The 25,128-nt window shown below is 36.3% G+C and overlaps 1 protein-coding gene across 2 annotated transcripts in view; it reads right to left on the reverse strand.

Annotated features, from left to right (window-relative positions):
• Nucleotides 1–24,331, reverse strand: part of LOC118265905 (sodium/potassium/calcium exchanger Nckx30C) — an 88,288-nt gene extending 63,957 nt beyond the window's left edge. The window contains exons 1-2 of one of the 2 annotated variants that reach the window (XM_035579186.2): nucleotides 23,573–24,331; nucleotides 5,554–5,577 (exon numbers count right to left, since the gene is read on the reverse strand). In XM_035579186.2, coding sequence (XP_035435079.1) covers nucleotides 5,554–5,577; nucleotides 23,573–24,256 — 708 coding nt within the window. In that variant the 5' untranslated portion in view covers nucleotides 24,257–24,331. The remainder of the gene's footprint in view (nucleotides 1–5,553; nucleotides 5,578–23,572) is intronic. The other variant, XM_035579185.2, reaches the window with a different exon arrangement.
• Nucleotides 24,332–25,128: the final 797 nt, after the last annotated feature.

Genomic DNA, 25,128 nt, shown 5'->3' on the forward strand with positions numbered 1-25,128 from the left:
TTCAATCTTTTTTAAATCCAGCATTGTCATCAACAATTTTAAAATGCCCAAGAAATAAACAAAAAGCTTAACAAGCCTCCATGAATCAAAATGATACATCAACGCTCCACTTCTTATTACGTCGCAAGCAAAAACGATCTTGCTGAACTTCATAAATAAATTATTTTGCACTCTCTACCAAGATCCAAGTTGTTCGGTCATAATTTATGAAATTCTTATAAAAAGTTCTCGAAAAAATGGAAAGCAACTTTGGATAAAAAGTTGGCTGTACAAGTGATCGTAGATCGTAACAATTGGGATGATGAATCAGACAAAAATGTCTAAGGACTTGTTTCACAATGTCTGGATAGCCGCTATGTATCAGATAACTTTGAATTAAGAATGTAATTTGTATGCGCTATCTGTCACATAAGTTTATCGGGCCGTCTGATATATGCTATATGGAGGTGCGTCTATCTCTAGCTATAGATTACTAGCGACCCACCCCAGCTGTGCATGGGTGCAAAGGTGATATATTATGCATGTATTATACATATAAATCTTCCTCTTGAATCACTCTATCTATTAAAAAAAACACATCAAAATCCGTTGTGTGTACAAGGGGAAATAGAGACAGAGAAAGCGACTTCGTTTTATACTATGTAGTGATAGTAATAAAGAAATCTGCAGGACAAGTTGGAAAATACCATATGAATTATCATCTACCCTTTTTATAGGAATGGGGGATAATACAAGTAGTGTCAGAAACAAAAGATATTGAATGACGGTCCCGCTGTCGAGTTCTCGAATTTTCTATTCATTGGAATATGATTGAGTGCTAATAGATAATCAGTTCTTGTTTTATGTGTGATACTTGTTTCATGATTTGCAACTGCTAGAATTAGAATTTTGTGATAAAGATGCAAGTTGGCATAACGAAAGAACACCATCACTTTCAAGGTTCTCTACAAATAAAAGACCATACACTACTATCTATGCCTCCAAACAAAAATAGACTTTATACATAAACCCTAAAAGCCTAGTTCCCATTACCAGCAGACCAGACAATCGCAGCATTCGCTTAGAAACCCTTTCCATTAGCAAGGTTGCTTAATGTATCTACTCTATCTACAGGAAGTGCGTGACTCGCGGTTTGCTGATTATAAACACCCTGTAGATGGGAGAATTCTGTTCTTAGCTGTCAGTTCATAGTGACAGGATGATCGAAGGCTCGCTAATGTAGTGCTGAGTGGTGATTCTGAATGGTGAATGGTGATTGGACAAAATAAGATTTATTTCGTAATTAATCTGGAGATGTGATTGGTGGTTGCGTTGGTCATTTCTCATTAAGGTTTGTTGTGGAATAAAATATGATTTGTTTGTGATTTATCTTGGAGGTAAGTTGAGTAAGATGTATTTGATGAGCTTGATAATAAGCTGTTATAATTACTTTTTCAAAGCTTTCGTTATAGTACGTGAATTTGTATGTTTATAAACGCATACGACACAAGTGACAATACTAGTATGGAGACACATTTTAGAAATTTTAATTGGATTGAATTGAATTAATTGAATTGAAAGACACGTATTTTTCATTTTCTTAGGGAAACAAATAGTTTCAGAGATATATTGCTTTGAAATACCGCTTCACTTCACTGAAATTCACTTTTAGGTATGTATGTTTTGTACGTAAAAATTACTTATTTTTATACTTGATTGATACGTTTTATTTTAAAACATAATATGTTTATTATTAGAATTAGAACGAATAGAACATTAAAAAATATGTTTTTAGTCAGTCCTAGCTGACTGACTAAAAACATATTTTTTTCTTCTATTCGTTACCCCGTCATCATCCCTATCATACCAGATGCTTGTTTGTAAAAAATGATTATGCAATAATAACATCTCTAGCTTACTTATCTACACTTTCAAAGAGTTTATAACAAGCGAATTCATCTGAAACTACGCTCACTCGTACAATCAAACCGCTTCACATAAAACTGAGCTCTATTTTTAGTCTCTTTTTTATGAATTGTAACTCCCAAGAGACTGAATAGGAGTCGGTGTAGGAAAGTTTTGCAATCGTCTGCAGTTTAACTGTGATAGTGACTCTTAGGGCAATTGTTATTCAACTTCTAGTGGCTAGGAACTTCAGTGGTTCAGTTACATTTACAGAGAGTAAGATATCTTGAGGTTGATCTCGGTGGGGGTATGCAATTGATATTGAGTTATTGGTTTTAAAAATGTTAGAGGTTTCAAAATTCCATTGCAATTTCATCAGTGATGTTACTGGCGAGTACAGATTAGTGCTTTGGAATATCTTCAAGAATAAAACGTGGTTCAGTTAAGTAGAGTTGCCATATCTACAATGATATTTTGTTTTATGGTATAAGCTGGTAAACGAGCAGACGTATCACCTGATGATAAGCAATCGCCCCCGCCCATGGACACCCGAAACACTAAGTGCGTTGCCAGCCCTTTGGTTAAGATTTTAAGGGTTGTTGGAGAATCGCGGACTGGGAAGATTGCGAAGGGGGTGATTGGGTAGAGAACAACTTACCGGAGGGTAAACCTTACATAACGAAACACAACGCAAGCGTTGTTTCACGTCGGTTTTCTGTGAGGCCGTGGTATCACTCCGGTCGAGCCGGCCCATGCGTATCGAACCATGGCTCTCTCACTTTTATTTAAAAATACTCAGATGATAATTATACGCAATGTTTTTATTCTGGCTAATAATTCCTGCAAGTCCCGAGTTAACACACATTTTAAAATGAGACAGAAGTTTCCAGATTAAATCGCATTCCATTTCAACTTTTTTCATTTCCTCGTGTTTGCTGCTGTTTCAGCGGCTTTATGTGCCAAATCCTTGTTTCTGTATACACCAGTACATTAGAATAAAAAGTTGAATATTATAAGTAGGAACTGTTTTCACTGAGTGGCTACACAACTTTTGAATTAGGATCAAATTTTAATGATAGCTTGTTTGTCTATCCCCATAAAAAGGAACAGAACTTAATTATTTTGTTATCGACACACGTAACTGTTTTTCGACTAGGAACTCGGCTAGTTTCAAGCCATACTAGAGGCTCATAATCATGAGCAGTATTCCTCAACCCACCACGGCGATTGTCGCGCGACTACTAAACTTGTAAGGAACCTTTTTTTCTTGAATGGCAAACGAGTCTCCAATATATTGTTGTCGACTATATGTAAGGTACCTAAACATTTGTATCTTAATACAATTCTGTATATCTAATGACGGTAAACACGATTCTTTTTTAAAATCCCAATTGATACTTATTGACCATCTCAGCATATAACATATAAAATAACAAATGAAATCACTAATAAAACAAGAAATAAAAAGTCGAAAAGTAGACCTATTATTGAGATCCAAATATACTACGAGAGAATTTCCCAAATGCTAATACAACGCTCTTATAAGTATTAAATCAACGTTGAAACTCACCCTGTAGGCAAAAAAATGAGAACATAAAACAATTTCAAACAAACCCTAGAATCATAATAGTGCATCTCTGGCAGCCATATTGGGCATGGAGCCAAAATCTATCAAATCGCCCGTAAGGTTTAATAGGTCAAGTATAAAACTGATAATTCTGGTCAAACGAGCATGCGAACATAATGTTACATTATTCAATAGGGATGATGACGGGGTATGGAAGTTAAAAATCCAATTAGTTCGTCAGTTTGGTTATTAAAAAATATTAGACACGTATTTTTTTAATTTTGTCGTATAAGATAACAATAATACTTAGATAAAACGAATCAAAGTTTGGGAGTGGGAGCAAATACATCATTTCTACGTATAAAATGTGGCTAGAAGTGACGTCTCGCGGTATTTCAAATCGATATATCTTCGAAAGTATTTGTTTTTGTTAGAAAATAAAAAATACGTGTCTAATATTTTGAAATAATCTACAAGATGGACATTAAAATAAAAATTAGTCATCTACCCTATTTAATTATGAACAGCAAGCACAGGACCGCCTAAGACGTCCTGTGTGCTTACTTGGACGACTCTTAGGACGTACACTTCTATGGTAGACAGACGATATTACAATGGTCATACACAGGGAGGTATGCTGGATGCAAGTTGCTTCTGCATTGAGGGAGACCTATTTCAGCAGCAGTGAACGTCTTACGTACATAAACATACATAACCTCACGCGTTTTTCTCATGGGGATAGGCAGAGACTAAGGAACGTGTAGCGCGACCGACATATTGGGCGTATTGTAATTGCAACGGACATGTGAAACCAGAGCCACGCTACTGTTTGATGAAGTTGAGGATATAAAGAGTCATAGTAAATATCCCAATCTTAATACCTATACAATGGTGTAAAGTTCAGTTTATTACAATATCTTTAACCTAATCTTGATTGAACCTACCTTTAGTTTTAGTAAAAAGAGACGTAATGGTGCGTCCACATCTGCATGCGAGCGACACGCGAACTGAGAATTCGTGTTCGCGAGATGAGGAAGCACCATAATCTGTATTAAACTCGCAAAAATCATGCGTTATTAGTAAGAATGGATTAAAGCATGCTAAAAATCCTTAAAAAAGTCTGCCGCACTCAGAGACATTTAATGATGACTTAAACTATTCCTTAGTAACGATTTAGTACTGAAAACAATTGCTAAGGACTGGGTTAAGTAACCATTAAATGACTGAGTACGGAGGTTAAACTACCTACCTCAAAATATGTTAGGAGTAAAATTCATCCTAAATTATATATTAAAAATCTTAAAAGCAAAATAGTAAAAAACCTTCCTTACCTATTTAAGTTTAAAAGCGTAAATGTAAAATGTATTTGAGTAGTGTAAAATTTTGTTAGTGTAAAGCGAATAAAGATATGTATAAAATAGAAGCAAAAAAATAATAAGAAAAAATATTATGAAGAAATAATTTCAATTCGTTCAAAATGCGGGTGACGGCTTTCATAAACGCGTTGCTTGTAACCACACAATTTAAATAACAAACTCATTCCCTGACACAGTTCAACCGTGCAAAAGTTTTGTTCCAATTCCATTTAAAGTTTATTTTGAACCAGTTGTAAAACTATAGCTGTGTAACCGGCAATGTATCGCTACAACTCGATTTGCACGATTAAATACAGTGTCTTTTTTCACACTAGGATTTCTCTAGAGTTGTGAGTGCGTTTATAAACACAACCTTATCGTCACATCTAGACTCGGAACAACTATTTGTTAGAGTTGTTCCGTAAGGGAATTGAGTCCAAAATGCATTGAGCTGCAATCATGAGATGATTGATTGCAGCTACAGCACTCACATAAATGTAGTCATTATTTTTTATTTCACTATCAGCAGCAACAGAGCTTATAGACCGCCTAAAAAGCGGTCATCATAACCCAAGTACATTTGCAACACCAAAAGCATTACAAATGCGTTGCCAATCTTATACAAAACTATAAAATCAAGCCGTCATATTTCAAAGACCCCTTCTCCCCCTAATCAAGCATTCACCCGCAGTTTGAACAGTGCAATGAAAAAAGAAGAAAGAAGTGCTGTATCAGGCAATCACTCACCAAGGTCTGAGCAGCAGTCTGGTGCTGAAAAACAGGCTTCAGTCAGTTAAGCCAGTCATAGAAGACATTAGAATAAAGCAGTGACAAGAACAGGGTTTTAAGACAAGAGTCAGCAAGTGATATTATATTTTGTCTTTGTTCAAACTGCGAGCAGGTTCGTGATCCCTGACCGCATGATAATCTGTAAAATGTTCATTGCCCGCGACGTGTTTAAATGTTATACATATATATAAGTTTGTTTAGAGTTCGACTGTTTGTACTGTCTGTGTTGTATACCTGTACCCTTAGTACGAGTTTGCTTTACGTTGAACGAAAATGAAACGAGAGCGCGTTCGGCGCTTTGATTGGTTGGTTCATTCACGCCAGCCAATCAGAGTGCCGAACGCGCTCTCGTTTCGTTTAGCAAACTCGTACTAAGGGTACTGTTTGTTGAATGAAATGTTTGAGTCATGATAGCTATTAGTGTAGCAACTTAAAAACTGTCATATCTGCAAAACAAAGTTATGTTAGCTATACTATTTATAACTCCAGAAAGGCTGAATCGATCTTCACGAAGTTTAAATCTTAATAAGCAACATCAATAACTGATTAGACATTGAACATCGACAAACATCACATAGAAAAGAAGAAAGTTCTTATGCCTGCACTTTATAACACATAACACCACTGTCACATTATACCACTTATTTAATCAAATTGTACAGCTGTCAGTTTTGTAAACTAGTGCTTAAATAATACCTATACTTTACGCATGATATACTTATGATCTTTATTATTTTGGACACACATATATATCTGTGATAATATATTCTAAGTGCATTATAACCTTAAAAAACCGATAAATCAGGTACGATTACAAAAAAAAAAATCTCCACAAACAAACCCACCCATTCCACGACCCAAAGAGAACGACCGAACCAATGATAAATCTATCGAGAGCAAAAAACGACTATTAACTGTTATAAGACTTCAACTACACGCTCTCGTATGTGTGATAGCGTATATTTACTGTTTTCGATCAGAAACTGTCAGGTGCAGCGACGGCTGGCGAGCTAGCGGCCAGCTTGTGGCTTCATCGTTTGGTATTGCTACAATACTTGATTGTACAATACAATATACATGTTACATTGGCTGTGAAAGCGTTTTGTGGTTGAGTTAGGATTATGTGTGTACGCGGTTTCAATTAATACCGTTTGTCGTTTGAAGTTAATGTCAAAGTTTGTTTTAATTAGACTAGTAAAGGTTAAACGAAGATTTTTAATATATAAAAGTAAGTGCATCTGTTGTTTTTATTAATATGTACTTATAATTAAGTCTCAATCAAAAAACCCAGGACTAATATCTCATAAACATTTGATTCGTGATACATACATGCAGTTTAGTTATCTATCTCAGTATAGCAGTCGTTATGGTTACTTGGTCGACTTCTAGTTTGTTGACAGATCTTTGGAGAAAATCATCCAATGATTTCTACCGAGAGGGTCAGTGAGTGACTGACTCTTACTGACTAAAAACCACCCCGATCATACTCCTGATTTTCGAGCCGGAAAAGGTCGGAAATCATCATATCACCCACATAATACAGAATGCCTATTCACCCAATATAATATCATAGTGATTGATTCAAACATTACCAATACCTATCTTAAAAAACAGTGCATCAAACATCAAAATCAGGTCAAAATATCTACAAACATTTCGAACTCAATTGTAGGTCAGAGTTATCGAACTCAAAAATAGGAGGTCGAGTTGGTACCAAACATCGAGTCGCCACAAACTCGATATGAGCAAATAGCATCAAGTATTCGAGCGATTGACAACCCGTATCGTGGTTTTTGAGATAAATTGTCCGACCTGGCGTATAGCCAGGGTTACGATACGTTTATAAAAGGGACTAGTTTGGTATAGGGTATTCTTTCTTTGTTATTTTATGTAGTTTGTGATATAAAATAGTGGTTTGTTGGGCAAGATGTAGTGGAAGTGATCTTTTATAAATTAATTCAATAGTTTCGGTTTTAAAAATTGACGCGAAAATTATGTCATTTCATATTAAAAATGTGGAAGTTTATTTGTACGTCAATCACGCTGAAACTATGAAATGACATAATTTTCGTAGTAATTTCAGCGTGAGGGTATGATTTGACTTGAGTTATAAGATACTTTTTATCCCACGGGAATGCAAAGCGCTGGCAAAAGCTAGTATCACATAATTCTTCATTACTATTAATCAATGAATTAGTACAACACAAACTAACAATTAAGAAAACGTTCATATTTTCCACATTAACTCTTTAAAACTTTTTTTGTGAGAACCTTTTATTCTTTGGCAACACAACCAACCATTTATATTGCCACAATTAAAAAATCATTAAAGAAACATTTTGGCCGTTTTATGAGAAAACGACTTTTGTTGTTGTCGTTGTAAATAAATACAAAATCTCTTTTGTAGTGTTCTTTATTTAAAATAGATTCTTTTGTTTTTGTTTTTTCTTGTTTTAAGGAGTATTTATTTATTTTATTAGTTGGTATGTGATAATGAGAAATGCAAACCTATTGCCTAATAGTACCCATAACAAATAGTAGGTCCAAATTTGTTTTTTTTTTTTATAAAACATTGCCCCACACTAGAATTTTCTCATATGTCTTGGATGCGTTTACAAACACACAAGTTCACATACACATGACACCCAGACCCAAAACAAAAATTCGTGTATTGGACACAAAGAGTTGCTCCGTGCGGGAATCGAACCCGCTACACGTTGCTCAGCATCCAGTTGCCCAGTCACCGCGCCAATCGTGCAGTAAAATTTTACTTCATCACAATTTAATAGCGTCTTCACCCAAAAGACCATTGTCAATAAATTAGAACCAGGTTCTACGCAGTTGCACTTCCAACCACTAGACAGATGAGTCCAAAGATTAAAATAAAGAAACTTTCATACATTCTTCATTTCTTTTAATGCACTCCGTACTCTCTAAGAGTGCCATTTTTCCTCTTAAGAGACTCCAAAAGGCGATCCCTCCCTTCTAATTAGAGGCCCACTTTTCCAAGGTGGGCTCTTTACAAAATTGCATCCTACTTGCGCAGCTGAGTGACTTAAACACGAGTCCTTTTAGCCCTCTGAGGCACTAAGCCCTCTGCCCTCTGCCATCTGCGGCCAGAGACAATTAAGGGCGAAAACTTTTGACTTTGATGCTTTTGCCATGTGTTACAGTTGTTTTTTGTTTTTTTAAAGAGGTCAAATAAGACTAACTTTACTTTTTTAGCTACAAATGTTAGCAATGAAGCTTACCGGTCATCTGATGGGAAAATATAGCCTATGTACCTACATATAGCACCTACGAAATCCTTGTAAACAATGAAGAAATAAGGTATGATGTCTTTAAAATCAAACGTATGAATACCAAATACCACTATTCAAAATATTGTTGAGGTACTTACCTAATCCTTTTTGGAAACCTAGAGTTTGGAAAATAATGGCCATAAATAATAATTATTTATTTAGACTTGGTTTTATCAAAATGTTATTATTCTGATAGGACCGGACCTCTTTAAGTCCTTGCAAATACACCTTTAAATAAATAATCATAAAGTAACAACAACTGAATAGCTCCTGTTATCTACAGGATGATATTAATTGCGACCCCTACATGAGGGTGTATATCTGATGGCCGGCTGAGCGCTAGATACGCGGGAATTAATCAGACCGTTAAGATAATCACCGCAACGTATACGGGGCTGTAGGTATGAAGATGTTGAATTAGAGGTCGGTGTTTGTAATAAGGTAAGGGTGATTAGTTTCCTATATTTCTGTTTTCTGAAAAACTGATCACCGCGAATACTGAAATGCTTTAATAGGCTAGGCACCGGAGCTGTGAACTACCTGGCAGGCTTACCGGGACTCTAGCTCCAAAAACAGGAGTGGAACGGTGTGGTTTTTAGTCAGTAAGAGACACTTTTAGTTTTGTCAGTCACTGACACTCCCTCTCGCCTCGTGGGAAAAGTAGCTAAATGATTTCCTCCCTTAAAAAAAAAAAACTTCCTTATTGAGAGTCAGGAATAAATTGTTAAATTGAAAACATGACAAAACGTCTATCATCATCGGACAGACAATACAAAATTCGGTTTAGCAATCTAATGAAAATAAACCAGTAAACATTTATTTAAACATCAATAATGAGTAATTACATCTACTTATTCATTGGTAACCACACATTTTAGATCAATTTGCAACTTTAAACCACTAACAATAAATAACCAGCACTATACCACACACTATTCAAAATGACCCAGAATTATGCCATCAGCATTACCTTTGGAAACTATTATCATCTTATCGGAACCAGCCAGACACCAATATTACGGTTTCAGCTAAAGTCCTGCTCTATGGATGCAGATAGGCCCAATAATGGCGGACATTTGGGACGCAATCCGCTATCGTGGTGGAAATATTGATCAATGATCTGTAATACCTATTGATATGCGGTTATAGGCCAGTTTCAATGACTGGCTTCTAGCGATTGCTATGCTGCTGATTACTACGGTGGTGGAGTGGTGGTAAATGGCAATGGTGATTAAGAGATAAATTAGGTTCAATCACAAGGTCAGGTTAACGATAGATCTATGTTAAGATGGAAAGAGTAGATTCAACTACTTCGTTTCGAAATCCCCATTTATTTTTTTTTAAGACAAGTTTTTTATAACAGGTTTGGTTATCGGTTATGATCGATTGCTGAGACTTTAAATTCATAAGTTGCACTTTTAATATTGAAGGCAAAACCGGCAAAAATTTTGAATCTGGCATTCACATAATACTTGACCTTGAATTTGGAGAACCAACCACACGTGAGTAGACACAGAACAAATAAATCCAGAAGATAAGAAATATAAATTTTGAACATTCAATATCAAGCAACAAGCAACGGTTCTCATAGCAAACGCTAAACAACAGAACCTATAAAATAAAACCGTTGCGGCTCATAAAAACCTTGGCCTGGCCCCGCATAAATATTTTTATGAAATATCTTATATCTGTAAAACCTTATTCATATATCATTCAGTGTTTTGTGCCTGTCATATGGCACGCCAGACATCGGTGAGCCTCCAGTAGAGGGTGGTTTAAAGTTTGGCACAACCCCAAAAAAATATTAAGCTTTATATGTATAAAATTTTATGCCAACAAATGATTTTAAATTCTGGACTCTGCCTGTCTGGCAGAAATAGGTTATGAAAAAAATATATTTAAATTCAATTTTGTTTGAGTTTTTTTAGTCAAATCTGTACTAGCTATGCCAGCCGGCTTTGTTCGCGTTCCCATGGGATAAAAACCATGGGGGAAAAAGTCACAGTCAGTACTCTATCATACACGTCAGCTCAAACCCTGTCTACCTATCAAAAATCATCAAAATCCGTTCAGTAGTTTCAGCGTGATTGATGGAAAAACATCCAAACAAACAAACTTTCACATTTATAATATTAGTGTGATTATTATATTTCTCATCAACCAATGTCTTATAAGACTGATACTAAAAACAAATAAACACCAGCATTTTTATAGTAACTTTAGTCCCTCACAGCTCGAGGAGCATATTTCTTCTCTCAGATCTCAAAATTTATACCCCCAACGACAGTTGAACCTGACACGCAACCTTTTGCTTCCCAACAAAGAAAAAGTATATACCAACAAGGATATTTTTCAAAATTCCTACGGGAATAGGAACTTCCGATACCTTGTATCTAGTCAATAATGTACAATAATTGTTTCTCCGATATTCCAATGCTATAAATACTGAGGTACAAGAGTTTGGTAGAGATTGTTCTAAAAAATGCAGAAACGAATTCTTCCAGGAACGATGAAACTTCTGGCGCGCTATATGATATTCATAAGTCAATGGTACATTCTTGATAACATGGCGTTTTAACTTTTTCTTTAGTGCTTGAAATGTTTGCGTATGAATTAGGAAAGGTTCTTGTTTATTATTTCCTTTTTTATTTTGGAGTTGTATACACGTATTTTAAATCGTGGTAATAAGATTGTGGGATGTTGGATTACATTGTGCGCTTGGATTTTAAACGTCAAACTTTTATTGCTTTTAATATTAAAAGTTTAAATGTCGTCAAACGTAGTTGTAGTTGTAACAAGTAGGCTAAGCGACGTAACCGCGTCTGCGCACGCTGCTCTCAATGAGGAATCCCTCTGTGATTCGAAATTAGTAAGCTTTTCTATATTGAGGTACGTGAGTAAAAAAACCCGAGGTTTTTTAGTTAGTCAAATTATACCTGCCTGTCTATTAATTGTACCTGCCTGCCCAAATAGAGACAGATCAGGAATATATCTACAAATACTGTACTCACAAAATATTGACCACAGCCCTCCCAAATAGGCACGATTTACAAAATTACAGTAAACCGCAAACACTGCAAAACCATTTCAGCATATGAACAAAGTCATTATACTCGACGAGTACATAATACAGTACAGTGGTGTTTACAAACCGAGATTCTAACATTAATTAATTCTGAGCTCACTTGAAACCACTGCACCGGCCACCTTTGGTACGTTTTAATGAAGTTGACACCCGGCTGGATTCACGGAAATGTATAGTGTTTTGTAACGTAATGTTATATACCTCTGCATTCCCACAAATGGGGCAAGCCTATTATCGTTCTTCTTGTTTTCTATGTTCTACGTAAATGTTTGCTGGGAATTGTGTCTTGTATCTTCTTCTTCTTGTAGTGTTTAATTAGACTAGGTGCCTTTATATCACATGGTCATTTCTTTTAATAGGATTCGTTAATGAAATAAAATTGTCGATGTATAGGGTAGAAGAGATTCATGGTGCTGCAGTGGACTATTACTAGTCTTGCCAGTCCTGATAGTCCACTAATATTACAAATTGTTAGTGTTGACATGAAATCTAGAGATGTCCAAATAAAATACCTAACAAAAAGCCTATAATATTGTTATGTTGTTTATTGCGAAAGAAGAACTAAACATCTTTTTGTGCGCACATTCATAAATAGAATGAGAAAGTATATTCATAAAAAGAATGAATTTCTTTCAACTTTCGAAAGAAATTGAAACTTTGAACTGTAATTTATAAAAACCCAGTCTACTACTCTAAGTTAATTACGTTATCCAAGTTAAACTAACAATAACAAATTCCTATAGTCTAGACTTCAGTCTAGACAAGCCGATATTTCCCATCACTTCCGAACAAACAAGTTCAAGCAAATATTGATTCTATGGCGTTCAGCAGAGAGGCTATAGTCGAGGAGCAAACATCCGGTGTTATACGACGTTGTTTTTTCCGAGCACCAATTGATTCTCTTTTGATCTTGTTGGCTTTCGCAACTAGGTTTGCATCGGCCTGTAATCTGATCTAGAGGTCAGTGTTTTGGAGTCTCGACGCTTTGTACAAACACACACCCTAAACTTCACATGTTTGTCGTATGAAAAGAGGTAGGAATATGGAGCTCCTATTATAATTACAGAAGCTTTTATTACTTTTTTAGGAGTCTTAAGCCCGTTTCCACCAACCTCTCCAAAATTTAAAAGAACCTCTAAGTTGAGATAGGTGATATTTAACGACATTTCGGTTTTTACCAATCTATACGAGACGCTTAACAATGCAAGCCGAGTGATTCAAGTGCAACTGCAACTTTTTTTAGTTTTTCAAAAAATTCTCAGTAGCACGGTGTCTGGCATTGCGCCCAGTACATGGCAATAGGCTCACCCGCTATTACATGGAACCTATAAAACAAATAGTGAAAAGGGGGTGTACATTATATAGTGGCAATACGTTCCGTAATATGCTACCCTGCCTACCCCTTTGAGAATAAAAGGCGTATCGACAGAAAAAAAAACTTATATCAAAAGAAATCAAAAAGATTACATCACAAATCTCCTAACCTCTAACCTTCAACCCGAAATTAATGACAAAGAATAAAAGAACCTTCAACATGGAACCTACTTAATTACTCGTTGAGTCACGAGTCCTATACTTAAACACCTCAAACAATAACCTAAAAGGAATGGTTAGGGGATCTCCCACAAAGGCTTGGACCTACTCTCGACAGCTGGCTCATGGCAGCATGCCAAAGTGCTCAGACTGCAGTTTCAATAGTCACCGTTATGTGCTTTATAGTCACATTACTGCATGTTACGTTGAACATAATTAATTTTGAGGCAATTAGAAGACGATTATTGGATTGTTTTGGCTGTTAAAGGAATTTAGAAAGAATGTTTGTTGTTTTGTGTTTGGTTGCTTTTTTAATGCAGATGCTAGCCGATACATCAAGATAGTAATTAGCAAGTCCCTTTATATTCAAGTGCCTTATAATGTTAGGTTAGGTTTAATTCAAATAATTTATTTTGATTATTATCAATATAATACACTTTTGGAATACTACACTTCAAACAAAATACTTATAGATAATTAAAAATCGATGCATTTCATACATAAAACTGTGTCGTTACTTGTCTTCAAGTGTTAGCCATCATACATACTTTAGTTTTTATATAAGTAGCGATTAAGTAAAAGACATAATCAATTCTTCATAAGAGCAATTCATCTTTTATTGATCCCCTGATAGTTTAGAAACGACCTCTAGAATTCAATTATAGTTGCATTAAGCCTCATTCACATAAAATATGTAACAGAAAGTTACGACGACTATTGTCATCGCTTAAATGTAATTTAGAAACAACCTCGATGCATGTTTAACATACATGTCATCATACGATGATAGCCCTCAATACAACATTCATTGATTGCTCAGTAAGTGGCTCACACTGACCTTCTGTTGCGAATGGAGCAATGTACGCTGAAGTCATTATAAAAGCCATCAGTACATAATGTATTACTAGTTCATGGCCAATCGGACAGGTGGTCTGTGTGTTATTGGAAGTATTTGTTTTTTTTTTCAATTATTGCATTTGTCGGTCAGGTGGTTGTGAAGTGGACTTTTATTTGTAGGTTGAGTTAAATACCAAATTAAGTATTATGTATTTAAGCTTACTCCTGAACTATTTGATGAAACTAGCTTTATATTCATGAGCAGCATTCCAGGACCTACGGCGCAACAACGGTCACGCTGCTACATCGGTCGCCATATGAATATGAGCCTCTAGCATGGCTTGAAACTCGAGTTCCTCGTCAAATAGTTACTTAAGTAAGCCGAAAAACAATAATTAGTTTAGTATAATTTTTAAGTACAAGATCTAAAAATATAGTGTCATTTTTAATTTAGTTAATTATAATTGGTCAGGTATTGGAGTTTCCAAGCTTTTAGCTACGTGTGAGGATTATATAACCAATAATTTGTTTAGCCTTCAAGTCATTTTACATTGTCACCATTAAGAATTAAGAATATCTACTTCTTATTGCCAAATAGTATCAAACTGACCTTCAACATCATATAACCCGCTAGCTCTTAATACGTTAACCCACAGCTACCTTACACAGACGTAAACAATGTACCATTTAATATTTACTAAGGTTCATTGGCTACTATTGGGAATACTTAGATGAGTGGTACCCAATGAGTCCACCAGGATTATACGAAACTGGAGCAATGATTTTGGGAAATAACGAGTGTGTATGTTGAAGTAAATCGTCGTATGTTTTCAAAATATAGGGTATGGCAAGCGATGGATTGATCACTGATATAGTAACAAGTTTTAAAGACATCGCACTTGACTGGTAAAACCTCTTACACACGAGCGGCATGTTGCCAACGGCAGAAGCAACTGCAACGATGCTGCAGCTGCAAGCTGTCGACGGTACAACTGCAAGTGTCGCTATAAGTCGATTGATGCCATGCCATGTACATTCCGCTTATGTGTAAGAGCTTTAACACCTCATCGGTGATATCAACCACGTCGTTGATCATTTTCCAAAAACAAAAATAAAGTAAAGGGTGTGTTACCAGATGTCAATCAATACTATTAAAAAAATTCTCGGTAGAAATTGAATATAATTGAGGGAGATATATTTATTTGGGGATTAGATACATACCGAAATGTGGCAGTAGTCATAATTCCATATATTGAGAACATATTAAACTATTTGCACTATCTATTAATACTTAATAATAATTATATTTATGGCAATATAAAACAAAAATATATCAAAGTAATTCATTATGAAAATACTTCCAAATATAATTTAAACAGTTTCATTTACGTAAATATTTTAAACTCCACTTCGGTCTTCAAATGATATTTAATTAGAAAATGTAATGAAGTTTAAAACTCCGACCGTCTGAAGCACATTAGTGCGACAACGGATTAAGTAAACGACTTAAATCTGTGTCATGTCATACAAATCCAGTTTCTCATGGTCTCGCTTTGTAAGACCTTTTCGGACATTCACTGGTCAGTTTATACTGGTTTTGTATAACTTGATTTGTCGCTATTTGTAGCTTCATATTTTGAGTACCGTACCAGTATTGTCATATTTTTTTTGAAATGTTCTTTTTTTAATAAATGTGTCATTTGTTTATGCATCTCATCCATTGTATTAATCTTGTATAAAATTGACATAAAGTGTGTAATTACACACTACAACATTAACTACACATTAATTACAACGTACAATTACATTAAACGTGTTTTTTTTAGATATAGTTATGTAAATTGAACCTTTATTTCATTGACAATTTGATTCAGTGTATAGTATTAATACACATACCTACTCATATTTACTTCGTGCTTAAAGATTTTCGAAGATTATTTCATGAAAGTAAAGAATACCCTTAAAAGCCTATCAATCCGAAAAAAAAGCTGACCTAAAAACTGAGCAACTGAAAAAAATGCCAAACAAAACTTTGCATTACACCGCAAAATCCCCTAAACCGATACTCCTTCACTAAATATCAAACTTCTGCCTCACAAACAAAGAACGGAAAGCCTTCAAACAAATAAAACAAAAGGTGCGGAACCTTAAAACCTTCATCCATTTGGTTGCCGACAATACAATGCATCATTTTTAATAGCTACGCCGTAGCTATCTACGGGCTACGGCGCTACGGCGTAGGCCCGTAGCAGTATTGATGTAGCGTTGTAGCAGCGTAGCACGGTAGCGTTGGCCGGTGTGTATTTGTGAGCCCGTATTTTAAGCTTCAAATGTATTCGTGTAGATGTTGATTGTACTCTTTGTTATACTTTTTTTCTGTTGTTTTTAATCTGTAGATTGGATGAGTGCAAAATTTATATTTTTTGTATTCATAAAACTATTTATTTTAAATTTTGATAAAGTCAAATGATATTTTCAATCGTAATAAAAAAGCGACAAATGGAAAGTCCAACTCGAAATCAATTTTAAAACTTATGAAACAAACAGAGTGAAAAATTTGCATTTTCTACTTAATAATTCTTTCAGGAAAGGAAAGATGCAGGCTGTGCTAGTTATTACAGAAACTGCCTTTTACACAGTTTTCCACTTACGGTGCAAGAAAAAGGAGGTCTTTGAATGTTGGAGCTGAAAAATAATGCTTTGTACTTTCTGCTGAATTTTTGTTTGAGGATTTACGAGATAATATGGCTACTTGCTTTTTGATATTTTAATTTAAAATGTTTATACGGTTTTATAGTTAAGTAATGTAAAAATTAGTAACGACTTTTGCAATGGGATGAATAGAAACCTACAATACTCGGAGCACCGTTTCAAATATATTTGTAATCAGAACTATGGGGGAAGGAGAAGATTATCCAATGATTTCTTCCGACTTGGATGTGGCGAGAGGAAGTTTCAAACTCTTTATCAAAAAACTACCCCGTTCCTACTCTTGCTCTTCAAGCCGGGGCCCCGGTAATCCATCAGATCTTCCGCTGACCCTTAACGTCGACATTCCCATTTATTACGGACTGATAAAACGATGTATCGTCATCATTTATGATATCTAGTTCTTTGTTACTCATCATACATAATGGCCTATTTATTCCACTATTCAAACTAAACTCAACACAGCCATAAACTTAAACAGCACAAACTTCATCCCCTACACCAATAAAACACAACCCACGCACTACGCAGCGCACCCCTAATTTCCGTTGCACCACAAACGTCAAAAAAAATCGACTAATTTCCCCTCACTACTGCGCAAAGCCATAACCCTGTAACCTAATTCGCGTGTCATCACAACGCATAAAGGGCGAACGTGGCCGTCAAAACGCAAGCCTTTACATAAAAAAAAAGAAATGTAATCGATTAAAATCAAATCGAGAACACACGTGAACTAAGCACGCTAGCTTTGCCGGCCTTACGTAAGTGTTGCCAAGTTTTTATTAGGGTTGTATGTTTTTAGGGCATTTTCGAATCATGTTAGGTCACAATATTAATTAAGTAGGTGATGTAGATATGACCTTCAGTCCGTTCGTTGTGATTTGATTAAACGTGTGCGTTCATATTTATTTTTGAAACACATGATATGGTTTATAATCACGCCTGTTTTTTTTATGTTTAAGTGTTTATTAGTAATGGTATACAGTATAGTATACAGTATACAATGTGATAGGGGCGAGACTTCTAACCCGTTAAGGCCGAGTTCTACACCTAATTTTATCGACAAAAGTCGGGGGTCGAAGTGATCGAATCCCCTCCCCCTAAAAGTTATGGCTATTTTAATATTTTTTTTTACTTTTTTTTATATCAATGGTTGTATAAGTCGTAGAAACAAAAAAAAAACGACAAACGGTAGCTAATAACCTTGGCTAACTAATTCATTACTTTTTTCATGTTTGATAATGTTTTGGTGAGAAAAAAAATCATTTGTGAATTATTTTTACCGAAAAAATCACTATTTTTTAATATTTTCAATTAGGGGTTCAACCCGCCATATTATTATTTTTGTCGATAAAATTAGATGTAGTACTCAGCCTTAACGGGTTAGAAGTCCCACGCCTATCACATTGTATATGGTGAATAATCTTAAAATAAACATAATTTTTTACATTATTCAAAGATGTATTTAATTATTGACTAAACAGTTGGCATGGTGGCTGGGCAACCGGTCGGCTGCGGTGCAATGTGTAGCGGGTTCGATTCCAGCACGGAGCAACTCCTTATGTCATCCATAAATGTTTGTTTCGGGTCTAGGTGTGATGTGTGTGTGATTTTGGAAACGCACTGACGACAAAGGAGAAAATGCTAGCGTGGGCAAAAGTGTAAAAAAACAAAGATTTTGCGGTGTAGGCCCATTTTCAACCAACAACACATTGAGGTCTGTTATCCAACTTTTAGCTTTTGGATTATATAGGCTAGTGTAAGGGTACCAACCAACCAAAATGGTTTCTCATTTTTCACAATTTTACAGCTACTATTAGTCATGAATCCTTGAGTAAACTATTACAACATACTTTATTCCATAAACTCTTAATAAAAACTGACAAATGAACAAAATGTAAAAATCACCTCAAAAAAAGCACGGGTCTCACCGTTTTCATGTCTGAAAAAAGTATTTTATGAAAAAATATTTCAGTCCCAGTTCCTCTTCGAATAAGTATGTAAGTCAAAAGAACAATTTGTATAAAAATTGTTCATCGTGTAGCGTGCTTTCTTGCTTTAACTTTTGTTAGCTTCGAAATAAATGTTTCTGATGAATTGTTATTATGTCAAATGTCCATTGTTCGAGTTTACTATCTACTATCCAATAGATATTTCGCTAGTTGTATTTTATTTGTAGTTTTTAAGGAAATCATGATTTGTTTGTATTGGCTTTTGTCATGGTTTTCAGTTAGTTTCCGTGTTAAGTGTACTTTACTACTAAAGTAAAGATTTGAGTTATATAGAGTGTAAACGGAATATAGTCAAAAAACAGTATTTTTTTTGTTTTTATAATTTATAATCGTTTTTGATTTCGTGTTATTCATGAATTCAAATTCCTTTATTAAAAAAATACCATCACCCGTTTGCGGCATTTGGGAGCGTTCCATTTACACCCTACTCATATACGAAAATTTCTTAGCCGAAAATCTTAGGTCAGGGAACGAATAATATATTATAAGTATCTGGATTTCAAAATTCTCGGTAAGGACTAAAAACAAAGTGTTCACTTGATAAAGGTTCGGGAATAGGTGTGATATAATGTTTTACATATAAAATCATATAAACACTAGAAAATAAAGCAATAAACTACATATCAACAATCGTACAAAACACGGAACGCCCGCCATTGAATTATTAATGACGAGAGACAATTAAAACATCGAAACACTTGTTCACTATCAACTAACAAATAACTAATTTATGCCACACTTTCATATTAAGTTGTTTGTTTTAAATATATCTGTTTTATATCTAATTGCATGTGTGACAGTAAAGTAGAATAAACTCACCACTACTAACGAATGACTGCACGGTTGGCGCGGTGGCTGGGCAATCGGCTGCCGCGCAACGTGTAGCGGTTTCGATTCCTGCATGGAGCCACTCTTTGTGTGATCCACAAATTGTTGGTTCGGGTCTGAGTGTGTTGTGTATGTGAACTTGTATGTTTTTATTATAACTTTTGCTTGCTTGCTACTCAATATTCATGAATATGAGCCAGTAGCATGGCTTGAAACTAGTCGAATTCCTCGTTAAACAGTTACGTGAGTAAACCGATAACAATTAACTTATATATTTGTAAAAGCACACACAACGCAGGAGAAAATCCTAGTACGAAGCAACGGTTTTATTCAAAATAAAAAAATAATGTTTAAATTGTTATAACATTGTACAAGTTTAGTCTAGACTCCATGCTACCTTCATGCTACCTAAGCGAGGTACAGCAGCAGACATAAATTCCTATTACAATTCAGTTTAAATGCAGCTCAATTAAATCATCTGGTTCTATCCATCTGCATATTCAATTCCATTCCGTGTATATTGCGATCCGTTATTCGGGTGCCATAACACAATTTGTGAAGCAATTTAACCATTTTAAATTGTACTTGTATGTTTGGAAACGGAGAGTGGATGTAGCATCGGTCGCTCGGTCGGTCTTTTATTCTTGTGGTTGATATGAAGTATAGGGACTTACAAAGTGTTAACTACTTATTTTTTTCAAACTTTGGTAACCGCATTTGTAATCATCACTACATAGTCTAAAAAAAGTCGCTATTTTTGTCTGTTTGTCTGTATGCTTAAATCTTTAAAATTACGCAACGGATTTTGATGCGGTTTTTTGTAATAGGTAGAGTGATTCAAGAGGAAGGTTTATATGTATAATACAGGCATAATATATCACCATTGCACCCATGCGAAGCTGGGGCGGGTCGCTAGTAATATATATAAGGTGTTCTAAATGAATCTGCTACGGGTTTGTGTTTGAAAAAGTCAAAAATGTATAAAGTATCTTGACGCCTTTTCACGAAGGGGTAGACAGACCTGCACATTACGGCACATACCTAATGCCACTATACAATGTACACCTACTTTTCCCCGTTTGTGTTATAAATCCCATTTTAATCGTATAAATATGAAATAATTCTTTGTTTGTATGTTTGAGTGTTTGTCCATCAAACACGCTAAAACTACTGAACTGACTTTGATAAAATTTGCTATACAGACCCAGACATGGGTGATAGGATACTTTTTATCTCTCATGAGCGCAGGCGAAGCAATGGCAGTAGTTAGTTCGAAATAATTTCATCGAAATCGAAACGATCTTTTGTATAATCAAATATACGTTGGTTGGAAATCTCGTACCCTGCAGTGTACCGGCGACTATTACTAATGATCCCGGTATAATTAATTGATTACCTCATTGGTCTGCCGAACACGGAGCCCGATCAATACCCGGTTTGGGCAAAGTGTTGCCTTAGTGGTCGAGTTGTCGGAAATATGGCTAAGTAAGAGGTCTGGAGTTCGATTTGCGGGTAGATTTTACAGTAATAAGTGAAAAGGCTTTTAGATTTTCGTGTTTCTGAGTTTTAGTATGGAGTTTAGTTGCATCTAATGTATGATGATGGGACACATTCCCATTGATTAAAAGTGAGGCACAGACTTGGCTACTGAGATTTCTAAAATCACTCGATTTCGAGCTGTTTTAAGTTTTTTTTGTAAGAGGAGAAAATCATTCAATGTCTTCTCCCGCTTTGAGCGAGGCCAGGGAGTGTCAGACTCTTACTGACTAAAGTTTTAAGAAGTTTACATTAATGTTTTATCATATCTACGAAAAAAAGTAAATGTTGTCGTTGAAGAAAAATACACAAAAAACCATTGACAGCTAACCGAATCGTCATTTCTTTTATGACGTTTCACAAATGGCAATGACATTGCTGTTTTCAGCCTTATTCGATATACCGACCTACATACTGGCAACCTCTTTAATATTTTTACGGAAATCACCCAACATGCGTGTTTTGTCAGATTCACGAAATAAAACGTTACTACTTTTTATGATTATGTAAGTTTTACGATTATGGTAAAGTTTTTTATGTTATTACAAGTCGAGAATCGATAAACTGTTTACTGTTGCTCTGTATTTCTTAAGTTGTTGTTGGTCTAGTAGTTGTGAGTGCTACTTCTAGCTGGGAGGTCCCGACTTCATTAGCCGAGTGTGTAAAACTTTTTTGGGTTGTTTTTTCTTTATCTGAATATTTGAATAATAGGACGTGAGACAATAGATTACTGTTTGATTGAGGAATTGGTAAAAAAATGATCTGCTTAAGCATTTTAGCAATAATATAAGTGTTATTATTAAAGTGAAATAAATTACTTAACTGAGAAAAAGCTTACTTAGCAAAAAGCTTTAAACATCTCTGTTCAGGAGTGGAAGGAGGATTGGAAGGCCTTTGCCCTGCAGTGACAATCATGGCTTTTAGCAAAATCTAAATTACAATCTGAATATTACACCAACTCTGCCGACCCACTGGACTATGATACTTTAATCCGCTGTAAAAATATTCATACTCCAAACATAAAAAAGAAAACTATTGAGTGATGCCATCAAAATATATCAGCAAGAATCGATACGCAAACTCGATTTCGAATAATCGCATTCGTACCAAAATTGAATTTCTTTACCTAAGAACAAGAGCGGGACAGAAAACGAAATTAAAATTCCGACACTCCTGATATGTAAAGAATTTTATTGAAAATTCTGTAGGCTCTTTGATTTTACTACATACCTACAATAATAAAAATTCTTCAAATATTTGTAACGCTCACACGCTGTGCGATTCTTAGTAAGTTCCTAAATTGAATGACTCAATGGATTTAAATAGTAATGGCTGCAGATTTTTAAAAATCGAAATCTTTATTTCGATAATAAATTGATTATCTGTGGCAGAGATATTATGGCGGTAAATTATTCATTATATTTAATGATAAAAAAAACCTTTTTTAAAGAATCTGTTGTTACGTATTTTTGCGTTATAAAAATGTCAATATCCATAATATAACTCTGATGTCGTTATTTTATCCAAAAGAAACGAAAATTAGGAACGCGGGTAAGTAGGGAACAAAATTATGTAGGTAAGTATTACGCGGCGCGGCGTGCAACATAAAAGCAATCACGATAACCGTTCATTAGGCAATTATACACCGTAGTTTGTTACTACACAAAATATCGCATAGTTTACTTTGAGGTCAAATGTTATAATAGTCTAATATTTTACCTTTATTTGTAGGTAGATAGAGTTCATTATCAGTTTGTTATAGGTAATGAGGTGATATTATATTGACGTTGTTCAATCGATGCCTTACTTTAATGCACTAATTGTATACGTATGGATAGATAGGGAATGTCTCTGATCTAACGTTTAGAAGGTTCAACACATCGCAGGCTCTATTGAAAGTCGATACTCTAAATTTTGGCGCAGATTCAGGAAGAACGCAATTCATGTTTACCTCGATATCTTCAGATTTCTGAATGAAACATCTACTGTCAAGCTGCATGTGTGTCGTAATCAACATCTTTTATATCTACAGAAGGAAATGATCGAAGGTTTTTGGCATACGAGGGAATTGAACGCTTGCCAAATCTGTGCCAAACTGCAACATAGCATGCTTGGGTGTGTGCGGGCGAGCTCACCGTTGGCATCAGCTGATCAGTACTCCGCACTCGCGTCACCTTGTTCTTGTAGATGAGCTTCTTGAGTGCTCGCTCCACCGGCTGGTTCCACCTCATGAACAACACGTACGCCCCGTACAGCGAGAACAGCACCAGCGCTTCCTGCCAGTATATCTCGCTGTCCCGGAAACAATATATCAACACGAGAAGGCTGACGGAGTAAAAAGAGCAGTCTCGGAACAGGGGCCACCAAGTTAGTGTCAAAGTCGTTCTGGAGAACAGCGCGCACGCACCGATCACGAACAAAATGTTAAACACGGCCGAGCCCACGATCGTCCCGATACCCACGTCGTCGAACGACACGAACACGCCGATGATGGAGGTGAACAGCTCCGGCGCGGAGCCCCCCGCCGCCATGAAGGTGGCGCCGGCCACGTCGTCCCGGATGGCCAGCCGCTCGATGATCACGTCCAGCGCCGGCACGAAGAACTCGTCGCACACGATGGCCAGCGCCACGAACATGTAGCCCATGCCGACGACATGCAGCAGCACGGCTCCCGACCGCCGCTGGTCGTCCGTGAACAGGTCGATGGGGAAGAGCGGGGTCTTCTCTTCTTCTGGTGGCGGCGAGGGGCTGAGTTCGGTGGCATTGGGCTCGCTGGCCCGCGCCGCCGCCAGCAGCGCTAGCAGCAGCGCGCCACCCATGCCGCGCTCCCGGGGGCTCAGCGCACACTGCCGCGTGCAGCCAGCCGCCCCGCGCCCCCGCCCGCGCCCTCCGCGCCCCGCCGTGGGCCCGCTCGATAGCGCCGCACTGCGCCGCGCCGCCTCGCGCTTCGCACACCACACCGCTCCCATTCAATAGCAAATCCAAGAAGTTTCGTTGCAAGCAGCCTCCAAAAATGTATACAGCCTTCCTAGGATTCATAAACGGTTAAACAGTTAGCTTTCACCTGCTATTAATTGTATTCCTAGGAACTTTGTCTAGTTTTGACCATATTCATCATTCATGAATTGTCCTTATAGGTCTATTCAACAATCAGATCTTCTGCGCGTCCCTGCCGAGTGGTTACGCGTACTCTACGACGCATCCCCGGCTCCCGACGCCCCGGGACTCGCGACAACCGCTCCTACTATACACCTCCAAAGCCCTTATTACTTCAAATTATCTCAACGCAACTACTCCAAATTAGTTTAGTAAATACTTTTAAATGTAACGTTCGACTGTCGAGCGAATGTTGATGAAATGTTGTCCTAGTAAGCAAGAGCCGATTAAGTTCCTAAGCTTATGATTAAAGGACTAAATATTTGAGGGCTTGAAGTCAACATAAGTTTAAGTTCTTTTACATACATCAACCAACAATCTTGTACTTTATTTCATAGATAAATAACTTATTTCGTATTTATTTTTGCTACACTGAAAGTCAAGGCGAGTTTGCACAAAACCTCTTAAACACTTTCCGGCCCGTCCCAGCTTCGACGCTGAACGTGATTTCTCGAAATAATTGCTAACCGTTTTTGCGTTCATTCTTACCTCGATGCTAAGATAAAATTCCAAGAGGTAATTGTGAAAAGAAATT

Source organism: Spodoptera frugiperda, chromosome 7 (assembly GCF_023101765.2).
Source record: "Spodoptera frugiperda isolate SF20-4 chromosome 7, AGI-APGP_CSIRO_Sfru_2.0, whole genome shotgun sequence".
Lineage (NCBI taxonomy): Eukaryota > Metazoa > Arthropoda > Insecta > Lepidoptera > Noctuidae > Spodoptera > Spodoptera frugiperda.